This window comes from Mobula hypostoma, chromosome 16 (assembly GCF_963921235.1).
Source record: "Mobula hypostoma chromosome 16, sMobHyp1.1, whole genome shotgun sequence".
In the NCBI taxonomy this organism is placed as follows: domain Eukaryota; kingdom Metazoa; phylum Chordata; class Chondrichthyes; order Myliobatiformes; family Myliobatidae; genus Mobula; species Mobula hypostoma.
The window spans coordinates 70,856,568-70,881,523 of record NC_086112.1 but is presented as its reverse complement, the minus strand read 5'-3'; the positions used below and the strand labels follow the sequence as shown (position 1 = coordinate 70,881,523).

Here is a 24,956-nt window from a genome sequence, read left to right as displayed (position 1 = left end):
TGCTACTGTTCAAGTCGAGCCTCTTTGAGAGGGAAGGAGAGGGCAGTGGTGAGACTGGCCAGTAACTGATTGATCAATTGCAAATAGATGAAGAACAATGAACAGATGGAACCAGGTAGTGGAGGGGTGGAGTTGGGAGATAATGGATGGAAATGGGCAAAAAAGACAGATGGGGTCAGGTGAAGGGAGGATGAAGTTCAGTGGAGCTTGTGAAAAAAGAAGTAGACTAAGTTGTTTCTGGTAGAGGCTGGTGGTGTATAATGAGTGCAGATGAAACAGTGGGGGCCAGGGAAATGGGAAGTTGTTAAGCTGTTAAAGGCATGTAAGTTTAACTCACAAGGTAATGCAGGGAGAAGCAGTGACCTTTCTGATGGGGAATGGTGTGATGGTCCCTCCTTTCCACCTGTTACAGGGAGACTGGCCCAGCAGACAGATCCCTCTGCTACCACTGTCTTGACCAACTTCCTTTATTGTTACTCACTTTCTGAAAATCAGAGGTGTAGCTCTGGGAACTCTTATGGGCCTAAGGCTACGTCTGTTTTTCAGACATGTGGAACAGCCTTGTTTCAGTCCCATTTTAGCTCCATTCAACTTGACCAACCCTTTTATAATTCCATTGAGAGCTTTATGCTGAAGCTAGTATTCATTGCATTAGCTGCTCATTTCCATCCTGCCCATCTTCTCAGGCTGACTGTTCTCATCTCCATCTCATCTCAGCGGACCAGGTAGTGCTAACGAATATCTGTTAGAGTCCACAGACCCCCACATTTTCTTAACCACACCTCTCCCTCCTCTACATCTGCTTTGCAGACAGTGCCGTTAAGGTATTTTTCTTTTAATAATGACTTCCCCTTTATTATAGTCTACAAGATCCCTTTCTGTTTAGATGGTGGTGTGTTTAGATGCAGCAGCCTCTCTGGGACAGCCAAAGGTGTTTTTGTCTGATTTAAATGTCTTTCTTATGATGGCAAGACAATGCCGGACATTAAGGACTTCAAGCCTGCAGATTCACCCCATCAGCAAACTGTTCATTGAAGGAACTGGACTTGGTGCAGACTGTGTTACTGCCTGCAGCTGACAGGCATTAGTGTCAGGAGTGCGAAGGCAATGCACAGTCTCACAGCGAGTGATTGTCTTGGATGTTTCTCTTACGATTGCAATACCCTTTTGGACATTGATAATGTAAAGTAATGCAAGTCCGTTCCCCTTGTTTATTGGTGAGACAAATGGCAGGGGAGCTACGTGGCCTTGGTGGTAGTGAGGACCGGGCCTCAAGCCGTGGGCTTGCCTGTTGCAGTAGTCCAGGAGAGGAGATGCTGGAGGTGGTGTAGCACAGCCTCCATGCTGGGTTGGGGGCTGGCCTGCCTGTAGGTGCTGCCCTCCAGTGTTTGCTCAGTGGAAGACAACCTGGATTGCATGTGTGCAGGCATATGTTCCGTCTGCAGATTGCCGAGGACTGCTTGTTCCTGACAGCCATGCACCATCAATTTACAGGACATGTCACTTGGACTTGGGTTAGACATGCATTTTATGTGTGACTGCATATTTACTTGCTGTCTTGTATGTGCTGGGTATGACTGTTAGTACTGGGTTTTGCACCTCGGCTCCGGAGGAATGTTGTGTTGTTTTGCGGTATTCATGTGTGGTCGAATGGCAATTAAACTTGAATTTGATTGTTAATCATGTTCTTGTGTTTCCTGCATTTCTGCTCTCATCCCCTCTTCCTCAAGCCAGAACAGGGATAGAGTTCTCCGTGCCCTCCTCTTCTAGCCCACCAGCTTTCACATTCCATCCATCATCTACCACAACTGCTTTCATTTTAATTACTTCCATTTGGTTGCGTTATCAGATGCATCTTGCCCTCCTTTTTTAGCATTCTGAAGGGACTTTTTCTTGTATTACTTCCCGCCTCTACAAACCATTCTGCTTCTCAGGGCATTTTTATTTCTTGGGTAACATTCCAATGTCAATATCAAAAGGATCTCAGCCCGAAATGTTCACTGTAATCTTTCTCATAGATGCTGCCTGGCCTGCTGAGTTCCTCCAGCATTTTGTGAGGGTTGATGGGATTTCCAGCACCTGCAGATTTTCTCTTGTTTGTGATCAGATATAATTATTCCACTGTCATCTGGTAAAAAGGGAAAATTCTGATTTGAAAAAATGTATATACAGTGGCATGCAAAAGTTTGGGCACCCCGGTCAAAATTTCTGTTACTGTGAATAGTTAAGTGAGTAGAAGATGAACTGATCTCCAAAAATCATAAAGTTAAAGATGAAACATTATTTTCAATATTTTAAGCAAGATTAGTGTATTATTTTTGTTTTGTACAATTTTAGAGTTGGGGGGGGATAAAAGGAAAGGATCACCATGCAAAAGTTTGGGCACCCCAGGAGTTTTGAGCTCTCAGATAACTTTTCCCAAGGTCTCAGACATTAATTAGCTTGTTAGGGCTATGGCTTGTTCACAGTCATCATTAGGGAAGGCCAAGTTATGCAAATTTCAAAGCTTTATAAATACCCTGATGCCTCAAACCTTGTCCAACAATCATCAGCCATGGGCTCCTCTAAGTAGCTGCCTAGCACTCTGAAAATTAAAATAAATGATGCCCACAAAGCAGAAAAAGGCTATAAGAAGATAGCAAAGCGTTTTCAGGTAACTGTTTCCTCAGTTCGTAATGTAATTAAGAAATGGCAGTTAACAGGAATGGTGGTCAAGTTGAGGTCTGGAAGACCAAGAAAACTTCCTGAGAACTGCTCGTAGGATTGCTACAAAGGCAAATCAAAACCTCGTTTGACTGCAAAAGACCTTCAAGAAGATTAAGCAGACTCTGGAGTGGTGGTGCACTGTTCTACTGTGTAGCGACACCTGCACGTATATGACCTTCATGGAAGAGTTATCAGAAGAAAACCTTTCCTGTGTCTACACGACAAAATTCAGCTTCAGAAGTTTGCAAAGGTACATCTAAACAAGCCTGATGCATTTTGGAAACAAGTCCTGTGGACTGATGAAGTTAAAATAGAACTTTCCAGCTGCAGTGAGCAAAGGTACGTTTGGAGAAAAAAGGGTGCAGAATTTCATGAAAAGAACGCCTCTCCAACTGTTAAGCACGGGAGTGAATTGATCATACTTTGGGCTTGTGTTGCAGCTAATGGCACGGGGAACATACTTTATACTTTATTGTCGCCAAACAATTGATACTAGAACGTAGAATCATCACAGCGATATTTGATTCTGCGCTTCCCACTCCCTGGATTACAAATATTAAATACTAGAAATATTAAAAATAGTAAAAATTAGTAAATATTAAACATTTAATTTATAAATCATAAATAGAAAAATGGAAAGTAAGGTAGTGCAAAAAAACCGAGAGGCAGGTCCTGATATTTGGAGGGTACGGCCCAGATCCGGGTCAGGATCTGTTCAGCAGTCTTATCACAGTTGGAAAGAAGCTGTTCCCAAATCTGGCCATATGAGTCTTCAAGCTTCTGAGCCTTCTCCTGGAGGGAAGAGGGGCGAAAAGTGTGTTGGCTTGGTGGGTCGTGTCCTTGATTATCCTGGCAGCACTGCTCGGACAGCGTGCGGTGTAAAGTGAGTCCAAGGACAGAAGATTGGTTTCTGTGATGTGCTGCGCCGTGTTCACGATCTTCTGCAGCTTCTTTCGGTCTTGGACAGGACAACTTCCATACCAGGTTGTGATACACCCTAGAAGAAAGCTTTCTACGGTGATCTATAAAAATTAGTGAGGGTTTTAGGGGACAGGCCAAATTTCTTTAGTTTTCTCAGGAAGTAAAGGGGCTGGTGGGCCTTCTTGGCAGTGAACTCTGCTTGGTTGGACCAAGTCAGGTCATTTGTGATATTGACCCCGAGGAACTTAAAGCTTTTGACCTGTTCCACTTGCGCACCACCGATGTAAATTGGGTCGTGCGGTCCGCTACTCCTTCTGAAGTCAACAACCAATTCCTTCGTCTTGCTGATGTTGAGGGATAGGTTATTGTCTTCGCACCATGCCACCAGGTTCTTAATTTCCTCTCTGTACTCAAACTCATCATTACCCGAGATACGGCCTAAAAGTTGTTGTGTCATCAGCAAACTTATATATTGAGTTTGATGAAAACTTGGCTACACAATCATGGGTGTACTATCATTTCATTGGTAGAGGGAAGAATGAATTCAATTAAGTACCAGCAAATTCTGGAAGCAAACATCACACCATCTGTAAAAAAAAGCTGAAGATGAAAAGAGGATGGCTTCTACAACAGTATAATGATCCTAAGCACACCTCAAAATTCACAATGGACTACCTCAAGAGGTGTAAGCTGAAGGTTTTGCCATGGCCCTCACAGTCCCCCGAGCTAAACATCATCGAAAATCTGTGGATAGACCTCAAAAGAGCAGTGCATGCAAGATGGCCCAAGAATCTCATAGAACTTGAAGCCTTTTGCAAGGAAGAATGGGCAAAAATCCCCCAAACAAGAATTGAAAGACTCTTAGCAGGCTACAGAAAGTGTTTACAAGCTGTGATACTTGTCAAAGGGGGTGTTTCTAAGTACTGACCATGCAGAGTGCCCAAACCTTTGCTTCAGGCCCTTCTCCTTTTTTGTTATTTTGAAACTGTGAAAGATGGAAATAAAAAAGTAATCTTGCTTAAAGTATTAAAGAAATGTGTCATCTTTAACTTTGCCTTTTGGAAATCAGGTCATCTTTTACTCGTTTAGCTATTCACAGTAACTGAAATTTTGACCGAGGAGCCCAAACTTTTGCATGCCACTGTATAAATGACACCCTAATTTGATAAAGTTGTATTTCATTTCTCCAATTTAATTTTTTTTCAGCATGGAGAAGATACTTTTAATCGAGCCAAACTTCTCAACGTAGGTTTCATGGAAGCCTTGAAGGAATATGACTACAACTGCTTTGTGTTCAGTGATGTTGATTTGATTCCTATGGATGATCGTAATACCTACAAATGTTATAGCCAGCCAAGGCATCTGGCTGTGTCCATGGATAAATTTGGTTTCCGGTAAGGCCACGACTTGTATTTTTGAGTGGCTAGCTGGTTTTAAAAAAAGGTTCATTTTAATATCTGTTTCTCCAGGAGCCCTTGTTGAGACATCTCAGGTAACTTCTTTTTGTATCGAACTGGCCAGTTCTGCTGTAAAGTTATCCATCTATAATTTAGCTCAGTTTGATGAGCTGTGGATTCCAGCATCTACATTTGGTCTTGGGTTCAGCAGTAACATCTCTAACCTCTGCTTCACAGCTGTAGCGGTTGCTTTCAGTCTTGCAAATTGTCTTCATTATCAGAAAAAGATGCTCTGTAAAATCTGAATATTGACCAAATCATATCAAATACCTGTGTCCTCTCCATCCATCTCCCACCTTCCTGCAGCTTAAATCTTCCCCAGTTTTTTTGAAGGGTCTACAACCTAGAATATTAGCTCTCATTCTCTTCCCACAGATGCTGCCCACTGCTGGATGTTTGTAGCATTTCCTGTTTCTGTTTCAGATTTCCAACTTTTACAGTTTGTTTTGAAATCTCTGTGCTACTTGATGATATAAACGGTACCTTTGTGAGTTTTGAATACAATATCCTCAGACTCCTAAAGTAAAATAATTAACAGTGTGCAACCTCTTGTTTCCTTAAAGCTCATGTAAACTATGTAAACTGCATCCACCATATTTCCTCCACCGGCTATATCTCAAGTAATTATTTTGATAATCATAATCACAATCACTTGGCTTGCTTTTATGTAGCTGGTGTTTATAATGGTTTATTATTATGGATCTATGGTGACTTTTCTTGCTACAAGTGATTTGCCACATGACCAGGTGGGAAAATACTAATGACTGGCATAATAATACAAAGATTATTGTAAAGTGGTGATGGTTATAATGTTTCTACACTTCAAGTTGAATTTTTCTTTAACATTATGATTCCAATTTTGTATTTTTAAACAAAAATATCACAAATATACTCATTCAGCAATACTATTAAGAGGTGACAAGATACAAATATAGAGATGGGAGGGAAAAGTTGTAAAATTCAGTAAAGTGAAAGGGCTGTTCCTATAGGTGAAAGGCAACTGCTTGGGGATACTAGTTGTGCATAATTTTTAAACTACTTCAAAAAATGTTAACCTAAATTTGGCTACATTTTTTTTAAAGTACTGAGGATAAGTTGTAAAATTATTTGTTTCAGCTTGCCATACAGGCAGTACTTTGGTGGAATTTCAGCCTTAAGTAGAGAGCAGCATGAAAGAATCAATGGTTTCCCCAATGAATATTGGGGCTGGGGAGGGGAAGATGATGACATCTACAACAGGTGAGTGTTTATTTAATAATGTTGTAACAAGCTAAAAATTACATCTCTTTGAATTGTGTTATTATCTCTATCTTGCCTTCAATTATAAAGATTTCCTTTTAAGTATCAAAACTAAGCATTGCTGAGCCATTCTACTGCAATGCATGCTGGAGGGAATGCTGCATTGTGAGAGATTGAAAAATAATTCTTTAATATTTTATGCAAGGGATGAAATAATAGTTTGAAAATTGATTTTTGCATTCTTAACATTTAGCCAAGTTACATACAGTATGTATATAACAATGTAAAATCTGCCACTGATGAAAAATGGTTTGAGTTAAGATTTTACTCTCAAGTTAAAGGCAGTGCCCTTCCTGATGAAGGGTCTCAGCCCAAAATGTCGACTGTTTACTCTTTTCCATAGACGTTACCTGGCCTGCTGACATCCTCCAGCATTTTGTGTGTGTTGCTCGGGTTTCCAGCATCTGCAGATTTTCTCATGTTTCTTTCAAACCCAGTATTTCCTGAGAAATTGCATCATAATACCCGTGTCGAGAAACTGGCATATGCTAACACAGTTCTGAATTTTGACGGTAAGGCTGATCCAGCTGTGTATCATTGCCAATATTGATGAATAAGCTGAAGTACACTGCAATCTTTAAACAATTCTGAAGCATTTACAACACAGAAGCGGTTACTGTGACACTTGTGTATACGTGGCTTAGTTGAGAAAACTGTGGAGATAAAGTAAGCAATCTTACATGAATATCATTGTGGAAGTAGACCTGTGTGAGTGAGTCTGTTAATTTCCTCACATACTGATGAACTTGAGCAGATGTCAATGTTGGTGCTCCACAAGGTTTGGGAGTAGATGGTAATAAGTTAGATGCCATAGTTGGTGTCAGAAGATGGAAAGGAATATACATCAAATAGTATTCAGCTTGGGGAAGTGTGAGTCTGGCATTTTAGATTAAAGAATGGTCAATGGAAAAAAAAAGCTTAACTGAATTTTGGAGGATCAGGAGATTTATTGTCACATACACAAAAATAAACAGGATTTCTCAGTGGCCAACCATTTCAATTCCAATCCTCAGTACCTTTCTGATGTCGGTGCATGGCCTCCTCTTTTGCCATGAAGAGGCCACTCTCAGGTTGGAAGAGCAACACCTTGTATTCCGCCTGGGTAGATTCCAACCTGATGGCATGAGCATTGCGTTTTCCAACTTCTGGTAATTTTTTCCCCCTTCCCCTTCGTTCTTCTTCATTTACTCACTCTGACTCCCCTCTCCCCCCGTTACCTCTTCTCCTCGTCTGCCTATCACCTCCCCTGGGTGCCCCCTCCTCTCTCCCTTTCTCCCATAGTTCACTCTCCGCTCCTATCAGATTGCTTCCTCCCTAGCCCTTTACCTTTCCCACCCACCTGGCTTCACCTATCACCTTTTGACTATCCTCCTTCCCTTTCACCATTCTGACGTCTTCCCCCTTCTTTTGTAGTCTTGATAAAGGGTTCAGCCTGAAACATCGATGTTTATTCATTTCCATAGATGCTGCCTGACCTGCTGAGTTCCTCCAGCATTTTGTCTGTTGCTTTGGATTTTAGAAAGTTGTTTTATCTCCAAAGTGAGAAAGTAATGCTTCATTGCTTAAAGCCATGGTCACATCCGAACTGGACAGCCGTACTTGGTAGGGACACTGATGTACTGGGGAGAAGTATTGCCTTTGGGAAGGCACAACACATACATGAGAATAATTCTATATCTTAACAGTTTAATTACTAGGACTGATTGTATAAATTTGACTTGTATTACCTTGAATTTAGGAATTTTTAAACAGGAATACCTTTGTGTGGTTCATTGGGGCAGCAGATTGGGGTAGGTAGCAGAACTGCTGCTTCACAGCTCTTCTGACCCCGTTTCTACCCGGATCTCTAGTGCTGAATGTGTCAGATTGCATGTTCTTCCTGTGGGTTTCCTCATATTCCTTTTGCCTACCAAAGATGTGTGATTGGAATGTTAATTTCTACTGTAAATTGCCCCTATTGTATAGGTGAGTGGTAAGATCTGTGTTGAAATTGTGGGAGTGTGCAGAAAGCAATGTGGAATAAATGTAAACAGCACTGATGGTAGACTGACTTGATGGGCCAAAGGGCTTGGTGTTGCTGTGAACCTTCATGGATTTCCCTTGCCAGGCTTTTATTAGGCCACACTTTGAAGGTTTAAGGACTGCTCACTCCCGGGATACCAGTTAAAAACAGAAGAACCTGAAGCAAACAGAAGGAAGGAAGAGGCATGAGAGAATGTGGATGCTGGAAATCTGGAGCAATATGCACATCTTCTGTCCTGATAGTCTGCAATGTGATGGCATCAACATGATTACTTTAACTTCTAATAACCAAACTGTTTTGTCCCTCTGCCCTTACGCCAGTTGTTCCTTTACCCATCTCTTTCCCCTTTTCCATCCCTGGCCTGCCCATCACCTACAGCTTTCTCCCTCTGGTTACCCACCCCTGTAGTCCATGGCTCACTGTCCTCGCCTATCAGATTCCTTTCTCTTCAGCCCTTCACCTCTTCCTTCTATCATGTCTCAGCTTCTGACATAATTCCTACTCTTCCCTCACCCTCCACTTGCCTACCTTCTCTATACCTATCACCTGCCACTTGGGCTCATTCCCCTCCACCACTTCTTTATTCTGGCGTCTGCTCTTTCCAGCCCTGATGTAGAGTCTTGGTCCAAAATACTGACTATTTATTTCTCTCCATAGATGCTGCTTGACATGCTGCGTTTCTCTGGCGTTTTGTGTGTGTTTCTGAAGGAAATAGCAAACTGTTGAGGGGAAGCTAATGTCCGCAGTTTGGGTTGAGACTCTGCATCAGGACTAAGAGTGGTGAGGGAAGGTACCAGGTGTAGAGGAGAGGCAAAGGGCTGGTAAGTGGGTGGATGAGATGGGGCGGGAGTGAAGAAAAGTTTTCTAGCAGTATGTGGTTTGAAATTGGAAATTATTGTACTGAATGTAATCTATATCCAGTAGCCTTAAAGGAATTAGAAATGCTTGAAGGCAAAGAAAAATCTCTTTTGAGCTTGGGAGCTGTCAAATGTAAATTCCATTCATCTGTAAAGAAATAGTGGAGATTCATTTAGTCTGAAAATTCTTTCCAAATAGGATTGTCTCTAAAGGCATGGGAATCTCACGTCCAGATGGTGTCATTGGGAAGTGTCGAATGATTGTTCACCAAAGGGATAAAAAGAATGAACCCAACCCTCAGAGGTAATTTGCCTTTTATTAAAATATTAAGAATGGAATTATTCAGAAGCTTTATTTCTGGATGGCGGAGTGAATATATCTGGAATGAAAAATTGAATAATTATTTCAGGCCTTTCAGAGTCTTAAGTTTTATTTCTCTCCATAGAAATGATCTGACCTGTGGAATATTTCCAGCATTTTTCTGATATTTCTTGTCCTTTTTTTTTGTTTATGAATCATACTTGATATTTTAAGAGTCTGACACCTTGCATTCCCTGCCATCCTTTCTGTTCCAAACCCTTTATCACAGGCTCTATTGTCCTCCCTTTTTCTTGAATATTTGGAAAAAAAATCATACCTAAACCTAGAGATGCTGCCTGGCCTGCTGCATTCACCAGCAACTTTGATGTGTGATACCGAAACCATTTCCTTTTTAAAGACTCCCATTTATGTTATTATGTTTTTGTCTCCCCTAGAGTGAGAGACACTGAAAAGTGAGCTTATAGATGTATATAGAATCATGACGGCCATATATAGTCAGCCTTTCTCCAAGGGGAGGAGAGTCTAATACTAGATGGCATGGGTTGAGGTGAGAGGTGGAAGAGTTAATAGGAATTTGGGGGGCACATTTAGCCACACAGAGGGCAATGAATATAGAAATGAGCTGCCAGAGGTTGTGGTAGAGAATTACAATTACAATGTTTAAAAGGCATTTGATGGGTGCATTAATGGGAATGGTTTAGATCAGGGGTTCCCAAACTGGGGTCTAGAGACCCCTTGTTTAATGGTATTGGTCCATGCATAAAAATGGTTGGGAACCCTGGTTTAGAGCAGGGTGGGCCAAATGCAGGCAAATGGGTCTAACTTAAGTAGTAGGGATTTTGGTCAGCGTGGGTGAGCTTGGTTTAAAAAAAAATAAAAGCTTGCAACTTGCAAAATAGCTTGTACTGATTCAGTGAATAAAAGACTCTGCAACAGGTTTAAGTACATATGAATGACTGGAATAAATACTGTGATCATTGCTATTCACGGGTTATACATCCGACTCATTGATATAATCAAGTTTGGAGGTGAGGAAGATGGGCAGTGCAGGCTGCAGAGCAGATGTGGAGTGGCTGAGAGGAAGTGCGTGGGCAAGCACATGGTAAATGGAGTATCACATGTGGGTTGAGGTTTGTGCATGTGAAGTCATCCACTTTGGTAGGATGAATAGAAATCCCGGGAAAGTTTTAAATGCTGAGGGCCTGAAAGATGTTTAGAGTTTCCTGACTATTAATGTGTAGGTTCAGCAGTGGTGAGAAAGGCAAGGAGGTATGTTTATTGCAAGACAATTCAACTACAAACAAAGGGATATTGTACTTGATGATGTAGAGCCCTGGTCTAGTCTGCATTTGCAAGGCTGTGTAAAGCTACAGTGGTTAAATTAGAAGCACAGCGAAGGTTTACATGTTTGTCACATGAGGCATTAAACAGATTGATGCTCACTTGACTTTAGGATAAAATGAAGTGAGCTCAACGAAATGTACAAAGATGTTCTGGGACTTTGTTTGGAGAAAAACAAGGATATTTGTTTTCCTAGCAGGGTAATCTAAAACCAGGAGTCATAATCTCAAAATTTTGGGAACACAGAGGAGCAGAACACATTTCCCCTATAGGCACAGCACAGTGACACCGCAGTTCATGTTGCACCATACAGCGGCAGTGACTTGGCCTTGGATGGTATCTGTGAAGGATTTGCATATTCTCCCTTTGGCTGCAGGAGTTTTCCCCAAGTGCTACAGTGATATTCTACACTTAGCTTAATGGCTTCGGTACATAGAGCTGTCCAGCACAGATGACATCTGTGCTAACTATGATGCCATTTTAAACTAATAACATCTGCCTGCATAAAACCTACATCTCCCTGTCCCCTTTATTGCCTGCCTAAATGTTGCTATCGTATCGGCTTCCACCACATTCTTCCAGGAGAACGCCTTTGACCACAGGGCCATCAGGCAGTGGTTGGTACGTAGTGTCCTGCAGGCACTGCAGGAGAAGGACGTGATGGACACGGGGTGGTTCCCTGAGCAGACCGTCCAGTTCATCTGGCAAAATGCCTCATCACCAGATCTCACCAACAGGTACCAAGACCTCACATGGCTGGTGGTGAGAGGGGCCCTCCCAGTCAGAGCCCTCCTGTACGCCCGGAACGTCGTCTCCGCACCCCACTGCCCACGGGAGGACTGCAGTGAGGAGGAGTCTGTGACCCACCTCTTTGCACACTGCCAGTTCGCAAAGAGGATGTGGAGGAGGATGGACGGGCTAGTGTCACGTTTCATCCCCAGCAGCTGCGTAACAGAGGACTCTCTGATCTACGGGCTGTTCCCGGGGACGCACACGGAGACCAACATCCGGTGCTGCTGGCAGATCATCAACTCGGTGAAAGACGCTCTTTGGTTGGCCCGAAACTTGATGATCTACCAGCACATGGAGATGTCTGTGGGAGAATGCTGCCGACTGGCACATTTTCGGCTGCAGGAGTACGTGCTGAGGGACGCACTGAAACTCGGTGCAGCCACCGCAAGGGCCCGGTAGGGAAGGACCACAGTATAGGTTTCTCCACCAGTGGGAGTGGGAGGGGTCAGGTGGCGGGGAGTACACCCCTCTTCAATGATGTGGTAAGGTGAACAACTGGAGCGCCACAAAGGTGGTCATAAGTACGGATATGTACTAACTATAATGGGAACGTATGTAAAGGATGTAAAGGAAATGGTGTATTGTATATAATTATATTTTTGAATAAAGTATATTTTGAAATATATAAAAAAAAATCGGCTTCCACCACTTACCCTGGCAGTACGTTCTTGGCACCTACTCCACTTTCTTTCAGGGAGGAAGAACTTCATAAATCTCCATCAAGCCTTAAAGCTAGTCCTCCAGTGTTTGACAGTTACACTGATTATTTACCCTACCCATGCACCTCAGGACATAGATTTTTACTGGGTCGCTCCTTAGCCTCCAATACAATCTACAGTGGTGCTAGAAAGTTTGTGAACGCTGTAGAATTTTCTCTATTTCTGCATAAATATGACCTAAAATGTCTTCAGATTTTCATGTGTCCTAAAACTAGATAAAGGGAACCCAATTAAATAAATAACACATTGTACTTGTTCATTTATTTATTCAGAAAAATGATCTAATATTACATGTACTTGTTGGGAAAAATATGTGAACCACTGGGCTAATGCTTTTTACAAAAGCTATTTGGAGTCAGGTGTGAGACTATAAGGCTGAAGAGCAAAATTAGGCCATTCAGCCCATCGAGTCTGCTCTGCCATTCCATCATGGCTGATCCTGGATCCCACTGAATCCCATACGCCTGCCTTCTCACAATATCCTTTCATGCCATGACCGATCAGGAAACTATCAACTTCTGCCTTAAATATATGCACAGATTTGGCCTCCACCGCAGATTCACCACTCTTCGGATAAAAAAAAAAGTTCTCCTTACCTCTGTTCTAAAAGGTCACCCCTCAATTTTGAGGCTGTGCCCACTAGTTCTGGATCACATCCACCTTGTATAGTTCTTTCAACATTCAGTAGGTTTCAGTGAGATCCCCCTGCATTCTTCTAAATTCCAGTGAGTGCAGGCCCAAAGCTGCCAAATACTCCTCATATGTTAACCCCTTCATTCCCGGAATCATCCTCATGAACCTCCTCTGGACTCTCTCCAATGACAACACATCGTGAGTTCTGGGGCCCAAAACTGTTGACAGTACTCCAAGTGCAGCCTGACTGGTGTTTTAAAGCTTCAGCATTAGATTATGAGGATACTCAGTCCTCGTTTATTGTTATTTAGAAATGCATGCATTAAAAAATGATACAATGTTCCTCTGTATGATGTCACAGAAACACAAGACAGACGAAGACTAAAACTGATAAAAACCACTTAATGATACCATATAGTTACAACAGTGCAAAGCAATACCGTAATTTGATAAAAGCAGACCATGGGCACGGTAAAAAAAAGTCTCTAAGTCCCTATAGCCCCAACATCTCACGCAGACAGTAGAAGGAAGAAACTCTCCCTGCCATGAGTTTCCAGCACCGCAGACTTGCCGATGCAGCATTCTGGAAGCACCCGACTACAGTCCAACTCTGAGTCCGTCCGAAAAGTTCGAGCCTCCGACCAGCCCTCTGACACCGAGCATCATCTCTGCCGAGCACTTCGACCCCGGCCCCGGCCACCAAGCAACAGGCAAAGCCGAAGATTCGGGGCCTTCCCCTCCGGAGATTCCAGATAGCAGCGGCAGTGAAACATGCATTTCAGAAGTTTCACCAGATGTTCCTCCGTGCTCTCACGTCTGCCTCCATCAAATCAGAATTGTGCATGGCCTCCTACTTGACAGATTACAGATATTCACTGGAGAGGCTGCGCGCGCTGCGTCACGCTGCCATCTTCTCCTTCTCCTTTTTATCTCCTTGCTTTTATATTCGATTCCCCTTGAACTAAATGCCAAAATTGCATTTGCCACCTGTACCACAGACTCAATCTGTAAATTAACCTTCTGGGAGTCTTGCACAAGGATTCCCAAGTCCCGTCTGCATCTCTGATGTTTGAACCTTCTCCCCATTTAGATAATAGTCCACACCAGAATGCATTATCATACATTTCCCAGTACTGTATTCCATCTGCCAATTTTTTGCTCATTTTTCCAATTTGTCTAACTCCTGCTGCAATCACATTGCTTCCTCAGCACTACCTACCCCTCCACCTATCTTCGTATCATCCACAAACTTTGCTACAAAGCCATCAATTCCATTTTCTAAATCATTGGCAAACAATATGAAAAATGGCGGTCCCAATACTGACCCCTGAGATAAACCACTAGTCACTAGCAGCCAAACAGAAAAGGCCCCTTTATTGCCACTCATTGCCTCCTGCCTGTCAGCCATTCCTCTATCTATGCTTTTCTGTAATACCATAGGATTTTATCTTGTTAAGCAGCCTTGTGTGTAGCACCTTATCAACTACCTTCTGAAAATCCAAGTAAATGACATCCTCTCCCTCTCCTTTGTTCATCCTGTTTGTTGGTTCCTGAAGGAACTCTTTAACAGATTTGAAGGACAAGATTTCCTTTGACAGAAACCATGCTGACTTTAACTTATTTTATCATTAGTCTCCATGTACCCCGAAACCCTCAGGCTCGCTCAGCTCGCTTTCGTTTAGGGGGAGCAGCCTTCGGCCCTGCCAAACTGAGTAATCAAGTTTGTGTAGTTGCTGTGTGATGTACCCAACCCCACCAAATAACAGACAGTACACCATATGCGATTAAATGATTACACTTTATAAGTATTTCTTGGAACTATGTAATTAATAGAGATGCAATGTAAAAGAAAAGTAAAAGGTGCCAAACTTATCAAAGTTCAACCACTTCGTGCACAACCGTTGGAGCTCAATTAACGGAGTCTTCTTTCCACCGTTTGATCCCCTCCAACCTCGACCCGCCGCCTGGGACCAACCACGGTGGTCGACCAGAGCGCGTCCAGCACGTCCTTCCTCTTCGGTTCTCCTCCCGAAAAGCCCTGGACCTCGGACTCCTCCATAGGTCCGATCCTCACCCAGCTTACAGCATCGCGTCTCCTCTCCCTGTCCCCATCGCGCCTTCTGCCCAAAGCCCTCGAAAACAATAGCTTACAGACACACAAAAAAAATAACATCTATCCCAATTGGTTAGCAAATGAATACAATTCTCGTTATCAGTAATTATAACTCAAACAAGGTGCTAGAGAGAGAACCACTGTCTCAGCAGTTAACATCACATTTTATTAGCCTTAGCAGTTACATAAAAGAAATCCCTTACACTGTCCCCCCCACCAAATTTAGTCATGTCCTCATGACTTCTAAATAACTCGCCAACCCTTCCTGCAGACACAAAACCCAATCCAGATACAAACAGTGACATTGCTCCCCAAACAGTAGACCTTACGCCCTGTTCCTCAGGCGCTACATAGGCCAACTTATCTGGGAGTTTCCTAATCCTCCGAGACCTCCATACCCCCTCACCTAAACCCTTCAGGTTCGGACGCTACCAGGGATACCTCAGGTCTGCTTGCCAACTCCTCTCTCAATCTCTCACTCATGCCCCCACTGCAACTCAGAACCCCCTGTTTCTTTTCCTTCAGGGTCCTGCTGTAACCCAGGCTGCCCACAGATAACCCTCCTCACTACCCCTGACTCAGTGGGAGAAGGGCCAAAAGTCTCTTCCTCAAACAAAGGGAAGTTAGCGAAAGGGAGCATGTACCACACATCCAGCACATCATCCTTCAAATCCGTATTCTTCCTCATTCCCTCGATCGATAGCTGCTGTTTGATTTTCTCCAAACTGAAGCACTTAGCCTGGGCTGCCTCTGCAGCCTCTTCAGCATCCTGCAGTCGAGACGTCAGCTTCTTCCTGGACTCCTCCAACTCTCGCCCCAGTCTCAGCAGTTCTGACTCACGCTTCGTGTCCATCTCCATCTGGGACGCAATTACACCACCAGCTTCTTCCAATCTGTTCTGGATTGATGTCTTGAGTTTCTGCTGATCCTTTCGAAGGTTGGTCATTGTTTGGTCTCTCTGCATTAATTCATCAGTCAATGACCGTGGTTTCGGCTCGGAATTCCGTTTCCCCGTTTCCACTTTGACGAGCGTGAACTCCAATTTTTCAATGGTTGTCCCAAGATTGCAACACTCAGTCTCCAGCCTGCATTTCTGAGCATTCAGTTCAGTGGTGCAAATCTGCTCTCTCAGCCAAACACTCAGGATCTGCGTCCTTCTCCAGACCTGGCACTTGGCCAAAGAAAGTTTTACTTTGTGAATTCTTTGTCGCCAGGGCTCCGGCACTTGCCTCGCATCATAGTCCCCCAAGGCGATCATCCACACTCACCAAAACTCCAAACACCTCCACATCCCCCATGGTCTTCCCCATGCCCCGCGGGAAGGTTGCAAGGGTTCCGGATATGCCCTGTGGCATCTTTTCGGACCGGAAGAATCCTAGGGGACCTGTAACGGCTGTCTTCTCCTTGTCGGCCTCGCTCATCGGGATCTGACAACATCCAGTCCTCAGATTCAACACATTGAACCACCTCACACCATTCAGACAGACCATCGCGTCTTCGGCCCTCAGGACCGTATTCTGATCAATGACGGTGCACCTGTTCAGAGTCCTATAATCCACACACACGCTGCCTACGTCTTCCACGGCTGCAGGGGCCAGTCGCCGCGACCTCTCTCTCACTGAGGTGTCTTCAGCAGTCAATTCCCCTCCCTCATATTTCAGAGCGTCCACTAAGAGGGTCTCACCCTCCAATACTACCCCCCCGCCGGGCCATACCACCATCGGCTCTCATTTAAATTCAATACCGGCCCAAGGCTGCTACACACGTCCTCACAAGCAGCTCGAAACACTGGGTGCACAGACAATGCCCCCAAACATCTCTCACCCGCCTCCTCCTGGCAGGCCCCTATGCGCCTCCTCACCAGCGGCGTGTTGGTCCTCTCCAGAACGGAAACGCTGCCCGTCTCAACAGTGTCCGAACACATCAGCGTTAATGATTCACGACCCTCTGACACCCACACATTGATCTCCAAGAACTCCAGTTTCACGGACCAATAACCGTCATCTGGATAATCACTGGCACTGGTACCCCAAATCTCCAGTGCCCTTAATGTTGTCATGGGTAGGTGCTTCAGAAACCGGTTGTAAAACGAACTGTACAGCAACTTGACCTGCGCCCTGGTGTCGAGGATAGCTTTAGCATAGCTTCCATTCTATCTGTAACGACACCAGAGGGCATGGTCCCTCTAAGCCCTCAGAAATAGGATCTTGTTCTTCCTGGAGTTCCTTGGTACATTGCTGGGAACACGTTCCCCTGGAGACCCCAAGCCATTCCCCCACTGGGCCTCCATTACGTTTCCTCTGTGATCAGCTGAACAACTGAGGGAGGGGCTGATCCCCTTAACTGATACCCCTGGCACCGCAAGCAATTTATCTGCCCTCTAGCCAGAGAAGATACCCTGAAAACTTTCCACCAATCTCCTGACACAGGTATGGAAAACCCCCCAGGGGCTGCATTTTACTTCCATTCGAACCAAATGCATTTTCCCTCCTTTCAGATAACTGGTAGCTGTCACTACGGGGTAATTGAACCTGACAGTTCGGACAACATCAACAGCCCGCCTACTCAAACTTCCAACCAATCCCTGCCGCTTTCCCTCAGCCGAGCACTGCCACTCATCTAACAACTGAGAGATCCGCTCCACCCACGTCTTGTACGCCTCCGCCCCTTTAGGGGTGGACATTATTCCAAAAACCAGGCGGAGCCTGCCAAAGCTGGAACATTTATTCGCAGTCACTACCTACGAATCAGACCACTCTTTCCTCTCTCTCCTAACAGTATGGACAGCCCATGGTCCCGCCTCACCTGGGGCACCAATAGATGCTGGCAGTCCCACCACCCAACACACATGCTGTAATAACCAGCAATTCCACAGAGGTACACCAGCATTCCACCCCCGCAGCATGCATAATTTAAACAGGGCGATCACAAGCTTCCACAGAATCCAAACCCAGACGATGGCCCCCTGGTAAGCTTCAGGCTCGCTCAGCTCACTTCCGTCTAAGGGGAGCAGCCTTCAGCCCCGCCAAACTGGGTAATCAAGTTTGTGTAGATGCTGTGTGATGTATCCCACCCCGCCAAATAACAGACAGTACACTATGCGATTAAATGATTACACTTTATAAGTATTTCTTGGAACTATGTAATTAATAGAGATACAATATAAAAGAAAAGTAAAAGGCGCTAGACTTATCAAAGTTCAACCACTTCATGCACAACCATTGGAGCTCAATTAATGGAGTCTTCTTTCCACCATTTGATCCACTCCGACCTTCTCGACCTGCCGCCTGGGACCAACCATGGTGATCAACCAGAGCGCCTCCAGCACGTCCTTCCTCTTTGGTTCTTCTCCCGAAAAGCCCTGGGCCTCGGACTCCCTCATGGGTCTGATCCTCACCCAGCTTACAGCATCGCATCTCCTCTCTCTGACCCCATCGCGCCTTCTGCCCAAAGCCCACAAAAACAATAGCTTACACACAAGAAAGAAAATCAGCTATCCCAATTGGTTAGCAAATGAATACAATTCTTGTTATCAGTAATTATAACCCAAACAAGCTGCCAGAGAGAGAACCACTGTCTCAGCACTTAACATCACAGAGAAGCCATTTTATTCTAACATAACAAAGAAGCCATTTTATTAGTCTTAGCAGTTACATAAAAGAAGAAACCCCTTACAATAGACTCCAACACTTTCCCAACCACTGAGGTTAGGCTAACTGGCCTATAATTTCTTTGCTTTTGCCTTCCTCTCTTTTTAAAGAGTGGAATGACGTTTGCAATCTTCCAGTTCCCTGGGACCATGCCAGAATTGGGTGATTCTTAAAAGATCATGACCAATACATCTGTTACCTCTTCAGCAATCTCTCTCAGGACTCTGGGATGTGACTCTGGCCCATGTGACTTCTCCACCTTAAGACCTTTCAGTTTGCCTTGTACTACTTCCTTTGTAATAGCAATGCCACTTACTCCCGTTCCCTGACCCTCACTGACCTCTGGCACACTTCTAGTGTCTTCCACAGTGAAGACTGATGCAAAGAACTCAATAAGTTCATCCGCGATTTCATTGTCCCCCATTACTACCTCACCAGCATCATTTTCCAGTGGTCCAATATCAACTCTCACCTCCCTGTTACTGTTTATGTAACTGAAAAAAACTTCTTGTATCCTTCTTTATAGTATTGGCTAGTTTGCCCTCATATTTCATCTTTTCCCTTATAGCTTTTTTAATTGCCTTTTGTTGGATTTTAAAAGCTTCCCAATCATCCAACTTCTCACTCATTTTTGCTACTTTATACACCCTTTCCTTGGCTTTTGTGCAGTCCTTAATTTTCCTTGTTCGCCACGATTGCCTACCACTGCCATTTGACAACTTCTGTGGGATATATCTGTCCTGCGCCTTGTGACCTATTCCCAGAAACTTCAGCCATCTGCTCTGCCGTCATCCCCGCCAGTATTCTCCTCCAATCCACCTGGGCAAGCTCCTCTCTCGTGACTCAGTAATTCCCTTTATTCCATTGTGATACTGACATATGTGAGTTGTGCTTCTCCTTCTTAAATTACAGTATGAATTCAATCATATTATTATCTTTTGCCTGTAAAGGTTCCTTTACATTAAACTCCCTAATAAGATCTGGGTTATTACACAACACCAAACCTAAGATAGTCTTTCCCCTAGTAGGTTCAGCATTCCAATCAATGAGATGAGATTGGAGGTATGGGTTGTAGAGGTGCACTCCCTACCCTATATATAAAAAAAAAAGTCACACAGTCAGGTTACTGACAGAGCCTGCTCTTCTCAAGAAAGATCTGTTTATGTGCTCCATGCCTTGATCAAAACAACTTTTAGAGGACTCTAGAAGAAGAACTGCAGAGATGGATCAAGCTGGAAAAGGCTATTAAAGCATTTCTAAAGACTTGAGTGTTCATCAGTCCACGTAAAGAGAAATTTTCTACAAATTGAGGAAACTCGGTACTGTTGCTACTCTCCCTAGGAGTGGACGTCCTGTAAAGATCACACCAAGAGCACAACGTGCAATGCTGAAAGAGGTGGAAAAGAACCCAAGGGTAACAGCAAAAAACCTGCAGAAATCTCTTAGAGCTTGCTAAAATCTCTGTTCATGTGTCCACTATAAGATAAACACTGAACAAGAATGGTGTTTGTGGAAGGACACCATGGAGGAAACCACTATTCTCCAAAAAAAAACCACATTGCTGCATGCCTCATGTATGCAAAGGACCACCTGGATGTTCTACAGCTTTTCTGGGACATGTGTTCTGTGGACAGATGAGACAATAGTGGAACTTTTTGGCAGAAATGCACGCTGTTATGTTTCGAGGAAAAGGGTACTGCACATCAACACCTCATCTCAACTGTGAAGCCTGGTGGAAGGAGCATCATGGTTTGGTGCTGGTTTGCTGCCTCAGGGCCTGGACAGCTTGTAATCATTGAGGGAACAATGTATCAAGGAAAGCTGGGAAAAATTTTATCAGACATTTTACAGGAGAACGTCAGGGTAGCAGTCTGATCACCTGAAACTTAATAAAAGTTGGATAATGCATCGACAATGATCCAAAAAACGAGTAAGACAACAACAGAATGGATTAAAAAGAAAATTTGTGGTTTGGAATGGCTGAGTCGTAGTCCTGTGCTTATTCCTGTAGAAATGTTATGGAAGGACCTGAAACAAGCAGTTCATGCAAGGAGGCCCACCAACATCCCAGAGTTGAAGCAGTTTTGTAAGGAGGAATAGCCTAAAATTCCTCCAAGCCAATGTGCAGGACTGATCAACAGTTACTGGAAACAGTTGGAGCCTATTGCTGTACAAGGGGGTCACACCAGTTTCTGAAAGCAAAAGTTCACATACTTTTTCCAACAAATACATGTAATATTGGATCACTTTTCTCAATAAATAAATAAACAAGTATAATGTTTTTTGGGTATTTATTTAATTGGATTCTCTTTATCTAGTTTTAGGACTTGTTTGAAGATCTGATCACATTCTAGGTCATATTTATGCAGAAACAGAGAAAATTCTACAGGATTCACAAACTTTCTAGCACCACTGTAGGTTTGTCCAAGCCTTCTGAGAGCTAACACTCAAATCCAGCTGACCCCCTGTTGAACCTCTTCTGCACCCACTCCAAAATGTCTGTCCTAGCTAACATGATGAGCAGAACTGCACATAATGCTCTAAATGTCACTTAACTGAAGTTTTGTACAGCTGTAACATGGCTTCCCTACTTAATACTCTGATCGATTGAAGATAAGCGTTCCTTACACCTTTTTTACCACTTCAGGGAACTATAGACTTGTACCCCAAAATCCCTCTGTATGTCAATGTCGCTAAGAGTTCTGCCATTTACTGTGTAATTTCATTTTACATTTGACCTCTCAAAGTGCAACACCTTGAATTAAACAATTTTCTGCCGATATTTGCAGCTGGTCTCTATCCTGCTGAATCTTTCTTTACTCTCCACAACTCCACCAATTTTTCTGTCACCTGCAAACTAACTGGAAGATGCGCATGTGCCGGTCGTGCATGCAGCCTGTTACAGTTGCTCCATTTAGTTTCTTACTTTTTAAACTTTTTAACTTAGGTTATTTGTTGTATTTTTTCTCATGGTAACATGTTGAAGCTGCACCCTCTCTAACATGCTGGTGGAGAGAGTTTTACTTGTTTTTTTAGCGCTGGAAATAGTTACATTGGGGCACGTCTCGTTAGCGTGGCAGCAGGATGGCCACATTGTTTATTCCGGGGACCAATTGATTGAGCTCATACCCGCTGGTTTATCGAACAGAGCAGCGGACATTCTGGCTGAAATCTGGAGGAAAACACACAGAGGATGCAGAGGGGGATCAAAAAGGCGAGGGAAGAGAACCGGTTCGAGACAACAGAGGCCTATGGAGAAGAGAAGTTATAAGCCATGTCTCCCCTCTCTCATCATGGGAAATGTGAGATCGCTGGGGAATAAAATGGAGGAATTGACGGCGCCTGTCCGGAGTCAGAGAACATTTCGGGAGAGCAGTGTCATGTGTTTTACTGAAACGTGGCTGCACGAGGACATACCCAATCAAAGTGTTTCCATCGAGGGCTTCCAGACCGAGCTGACTGGAATTGCACTGAGAGCGGTAAGCGTAAAGGAGGGGGACTTGCGGTGCTGGTAAACAACAGATGGTGTAATCCTGGGCATATTACGATCAAGGAACGTGTTTGTAGCCCGGATATTGAACTTTTTGCTGTTGGACTCTGGCCATATCATTTGCCAAGGGAAATCTCGCATGCAATTGTGGTTGTTGTGTACATCCCTCCCTCTGCCAACCCGACGTTGGCGTGTAACATCATTTACACCGTCATAGCCAGATTACAAACCCAGCACCTGAATGCCCTCATTATCATCTCGGGTGACTTCAACCATGTTACCATGGCTAGAATACTGCCCAACTTCACGCAGTATGTGAGCTGTACAACCAGAGAGGAGAGGACTCTGGATCTGATGTACGCTAACTTTAAGGATGCATACAGCTCCTCTCCCTTCCCCCCACTGGGAAGGTCGGATCACAACCTGGTGCATCTAAAACCCTGCTACATGCCTCCGGTGAAAAGTAAATCTGCAACCTCGAGGACAGTGAGAAAATGGTCGGAGGAGGCTTATGAGGCGCTCCAGGGTTGTTTTGAGGTGACAGACTGGCAGGCACTCTGTGAGCCACATGGAGAGGATATTGATGGACTCACAGAGTGCAGCACTGATTACATCAACTTCTGTGTGGACTGAAATGTTTCGACAAGCCATGGGTAACAAAGGACATTAAGGACATCCTGAACGCTAAAAGGAGGGCGTTTAGAGATGGAAACAGGGAGGAGCTGAGGGCAATGCAGAGGGACCTGAAAGCCAGGATCAGGGAGGCTAAAGAAGCTTGAGTGGAAACTCCAGCAGAACAACATGAAAGAGGTCTGGAGGGGGTGAGGACCATCTCTGGGTTCCGGCAAACTAGCAACAGAAGAGCTGAAGGCAGTGTGGACAGGGCCAACGAACTTAACCTGTTCTTTAGCAGATTTGACATTGTGGCCCCTGCCCATCCCCAACATGAGCCATCTGTTGTTGGCCCCCAACCAACACATATTCCACTCTCCCCTCCTATCCCTCCTCACAGTCCCCCACTCTGCTTTCACGATTATACCCCTTCCCCACATGAAACCACCACGGTGGGCTTCACAGCTGAACAGGTGAAAAGACAGCTGAAACATCTCAACCCAAGCAAGGCTGCAGGACCAGATGGTGTCAGTACCAGAGTGCTCAAAGCCTGTGCCCCTCAGCTATGTGGAGTACTTTGCCATGTATTCAACCTGAGCCTGAGGCCCCGGAGGGCTCCTGTGCTGTGGAAGACGTCCTGCCTCGTCCCTGTGCCGAAGACGCCGCGCCCCAGCGGCCTCAATGACTACAGACAGGTGGCATTGACCTCCCACATCGTGGAGACTGTCGGACGATGCTGAGGATGTTCTACGAGTCTGTGGTTTGCTGTTGTGTGCTGGGGCAGCAGGCTGAGGGTAGCAGACACCAACAGAATCAACAAACTCATTCGTAAGGCCAGTGATGTTGTGAGGATGGAACTTGACTCTCTCACGGTGGTGTCTGAAAAGAAGATACTGTCCAAGTTGCAAGCCATCTTGGACAATGTCTCCCATCCACTACATAATGTACTGGTCGGGCACAGGAGTACATTCAGCCAGAGACTCATTCCACCGAAATGCAACACTGAGCATCATAGGAAGTCACTCCTGCCTGTGGCCATCAAACTTTACAACTCCTCCCTTGGAGGGTCAGACACCCTGAGCCAATAGGCTGGTCCTGGACTTATTTCCTGGCATAATTTACATATTTACATATTACTATTTAACTATTTATGGTTTTATTACTATTTAATTATTTATGGTGCAACTGTAACGAAAACCAGTTTCCCCCGGGATCAATAAAGTATGACTATGAGCAACATCCAGGATGTTAGGGATAAATTTGTCCCGGTGAGGAAGATAAAGAATGGTAGGGTGAAGGAACCATGGGTGACAAGTGAGGTGGAAAATCTAGTCAGGTGGAAGAAGGCAGCATACACATGAGGTTTAGGAAGCAAGGATCAGATAGGTCTATTGAGGAATATAGGGAAGCCAGAAAGGAGCTTAAGAAGGGGCTGAGAGGAGCAAGAAGGGGGCATGAGAAGTCCTTGGCGAGTAGGGTAAAGGAAAACCCCAAGGCATACTTCAATAATGTGAAGAAAAAAAGGATGACAGGAGTGAAGGTATGGACTTCAGTAAGGCCTTTGACAAGGTCCCACATGGGAGGTTAGTTAAGAAAATTCAGTCACTAGGTATACATGGAGAGGTGGTAAATTGGATCAGACATTGGCTCAATGGAAGAAGCCAAAGAGTGGTAGGAGAGAATTGCTTCTCCGAGTGGAGGCCTGTGACTAGTGGTGTGCCACAGGGATCAGTGCTAGGTCCATTGTTATTTGTCATCTATATCAATGATCTGGATAATAATGTGGTAAATTGGATCAGCAAAATTGCTGATGATACAAAGATTGGAGGTGCAGTAGACAGCGAGGAAGGTTTTCAGAGCCTGCAGTGGGACTTGGACCAGCTGGAAAAATGGGCTGAAAAATGGCAGATGGAGTTTAATGCAGACAAGTGTGAGGTATTGCACGTTGGAAGGACAAACCAAGGTAGAACATACAGGGTTAATGGTAAGGCACTGAGGAGTGCAGTGGAACAGAGGGATCT

The 24,956-nt window shown here is 44.3% G+C and overlaps 1 protein-coding gene across 1 annotated transcript in view; it reads left to right on the top strand.

Annotated features, from left to right (window-relative positions):
* Positions 1-24,956, top strand: part of b4galt1l (DP-Gal:betaGlcNAc beta 1,4- galactosyltransferase, polypeptide 1, like) — an 83,549-nt gene that overhangs the window by 50,878 nt on the left and 7,715 nt on the right. Inside the window, exons 3-5 of the mRNA XM_063069100.1 lie at positions 4,834-5,021; positions 6,201-6,323; positions 9,463-9,567. Of these exons, the coding sequence (XP_062925170.1) occupies positions 4,834-5,021; positions 6,201-6,323; positions 9,463-9,567 (416 nt within the window). The remainder of the gene's footprint in view (positions 1-4,833; positions 5,022-6,200; positions 6,324-9,462; positions 9,568-24,956) is intronic.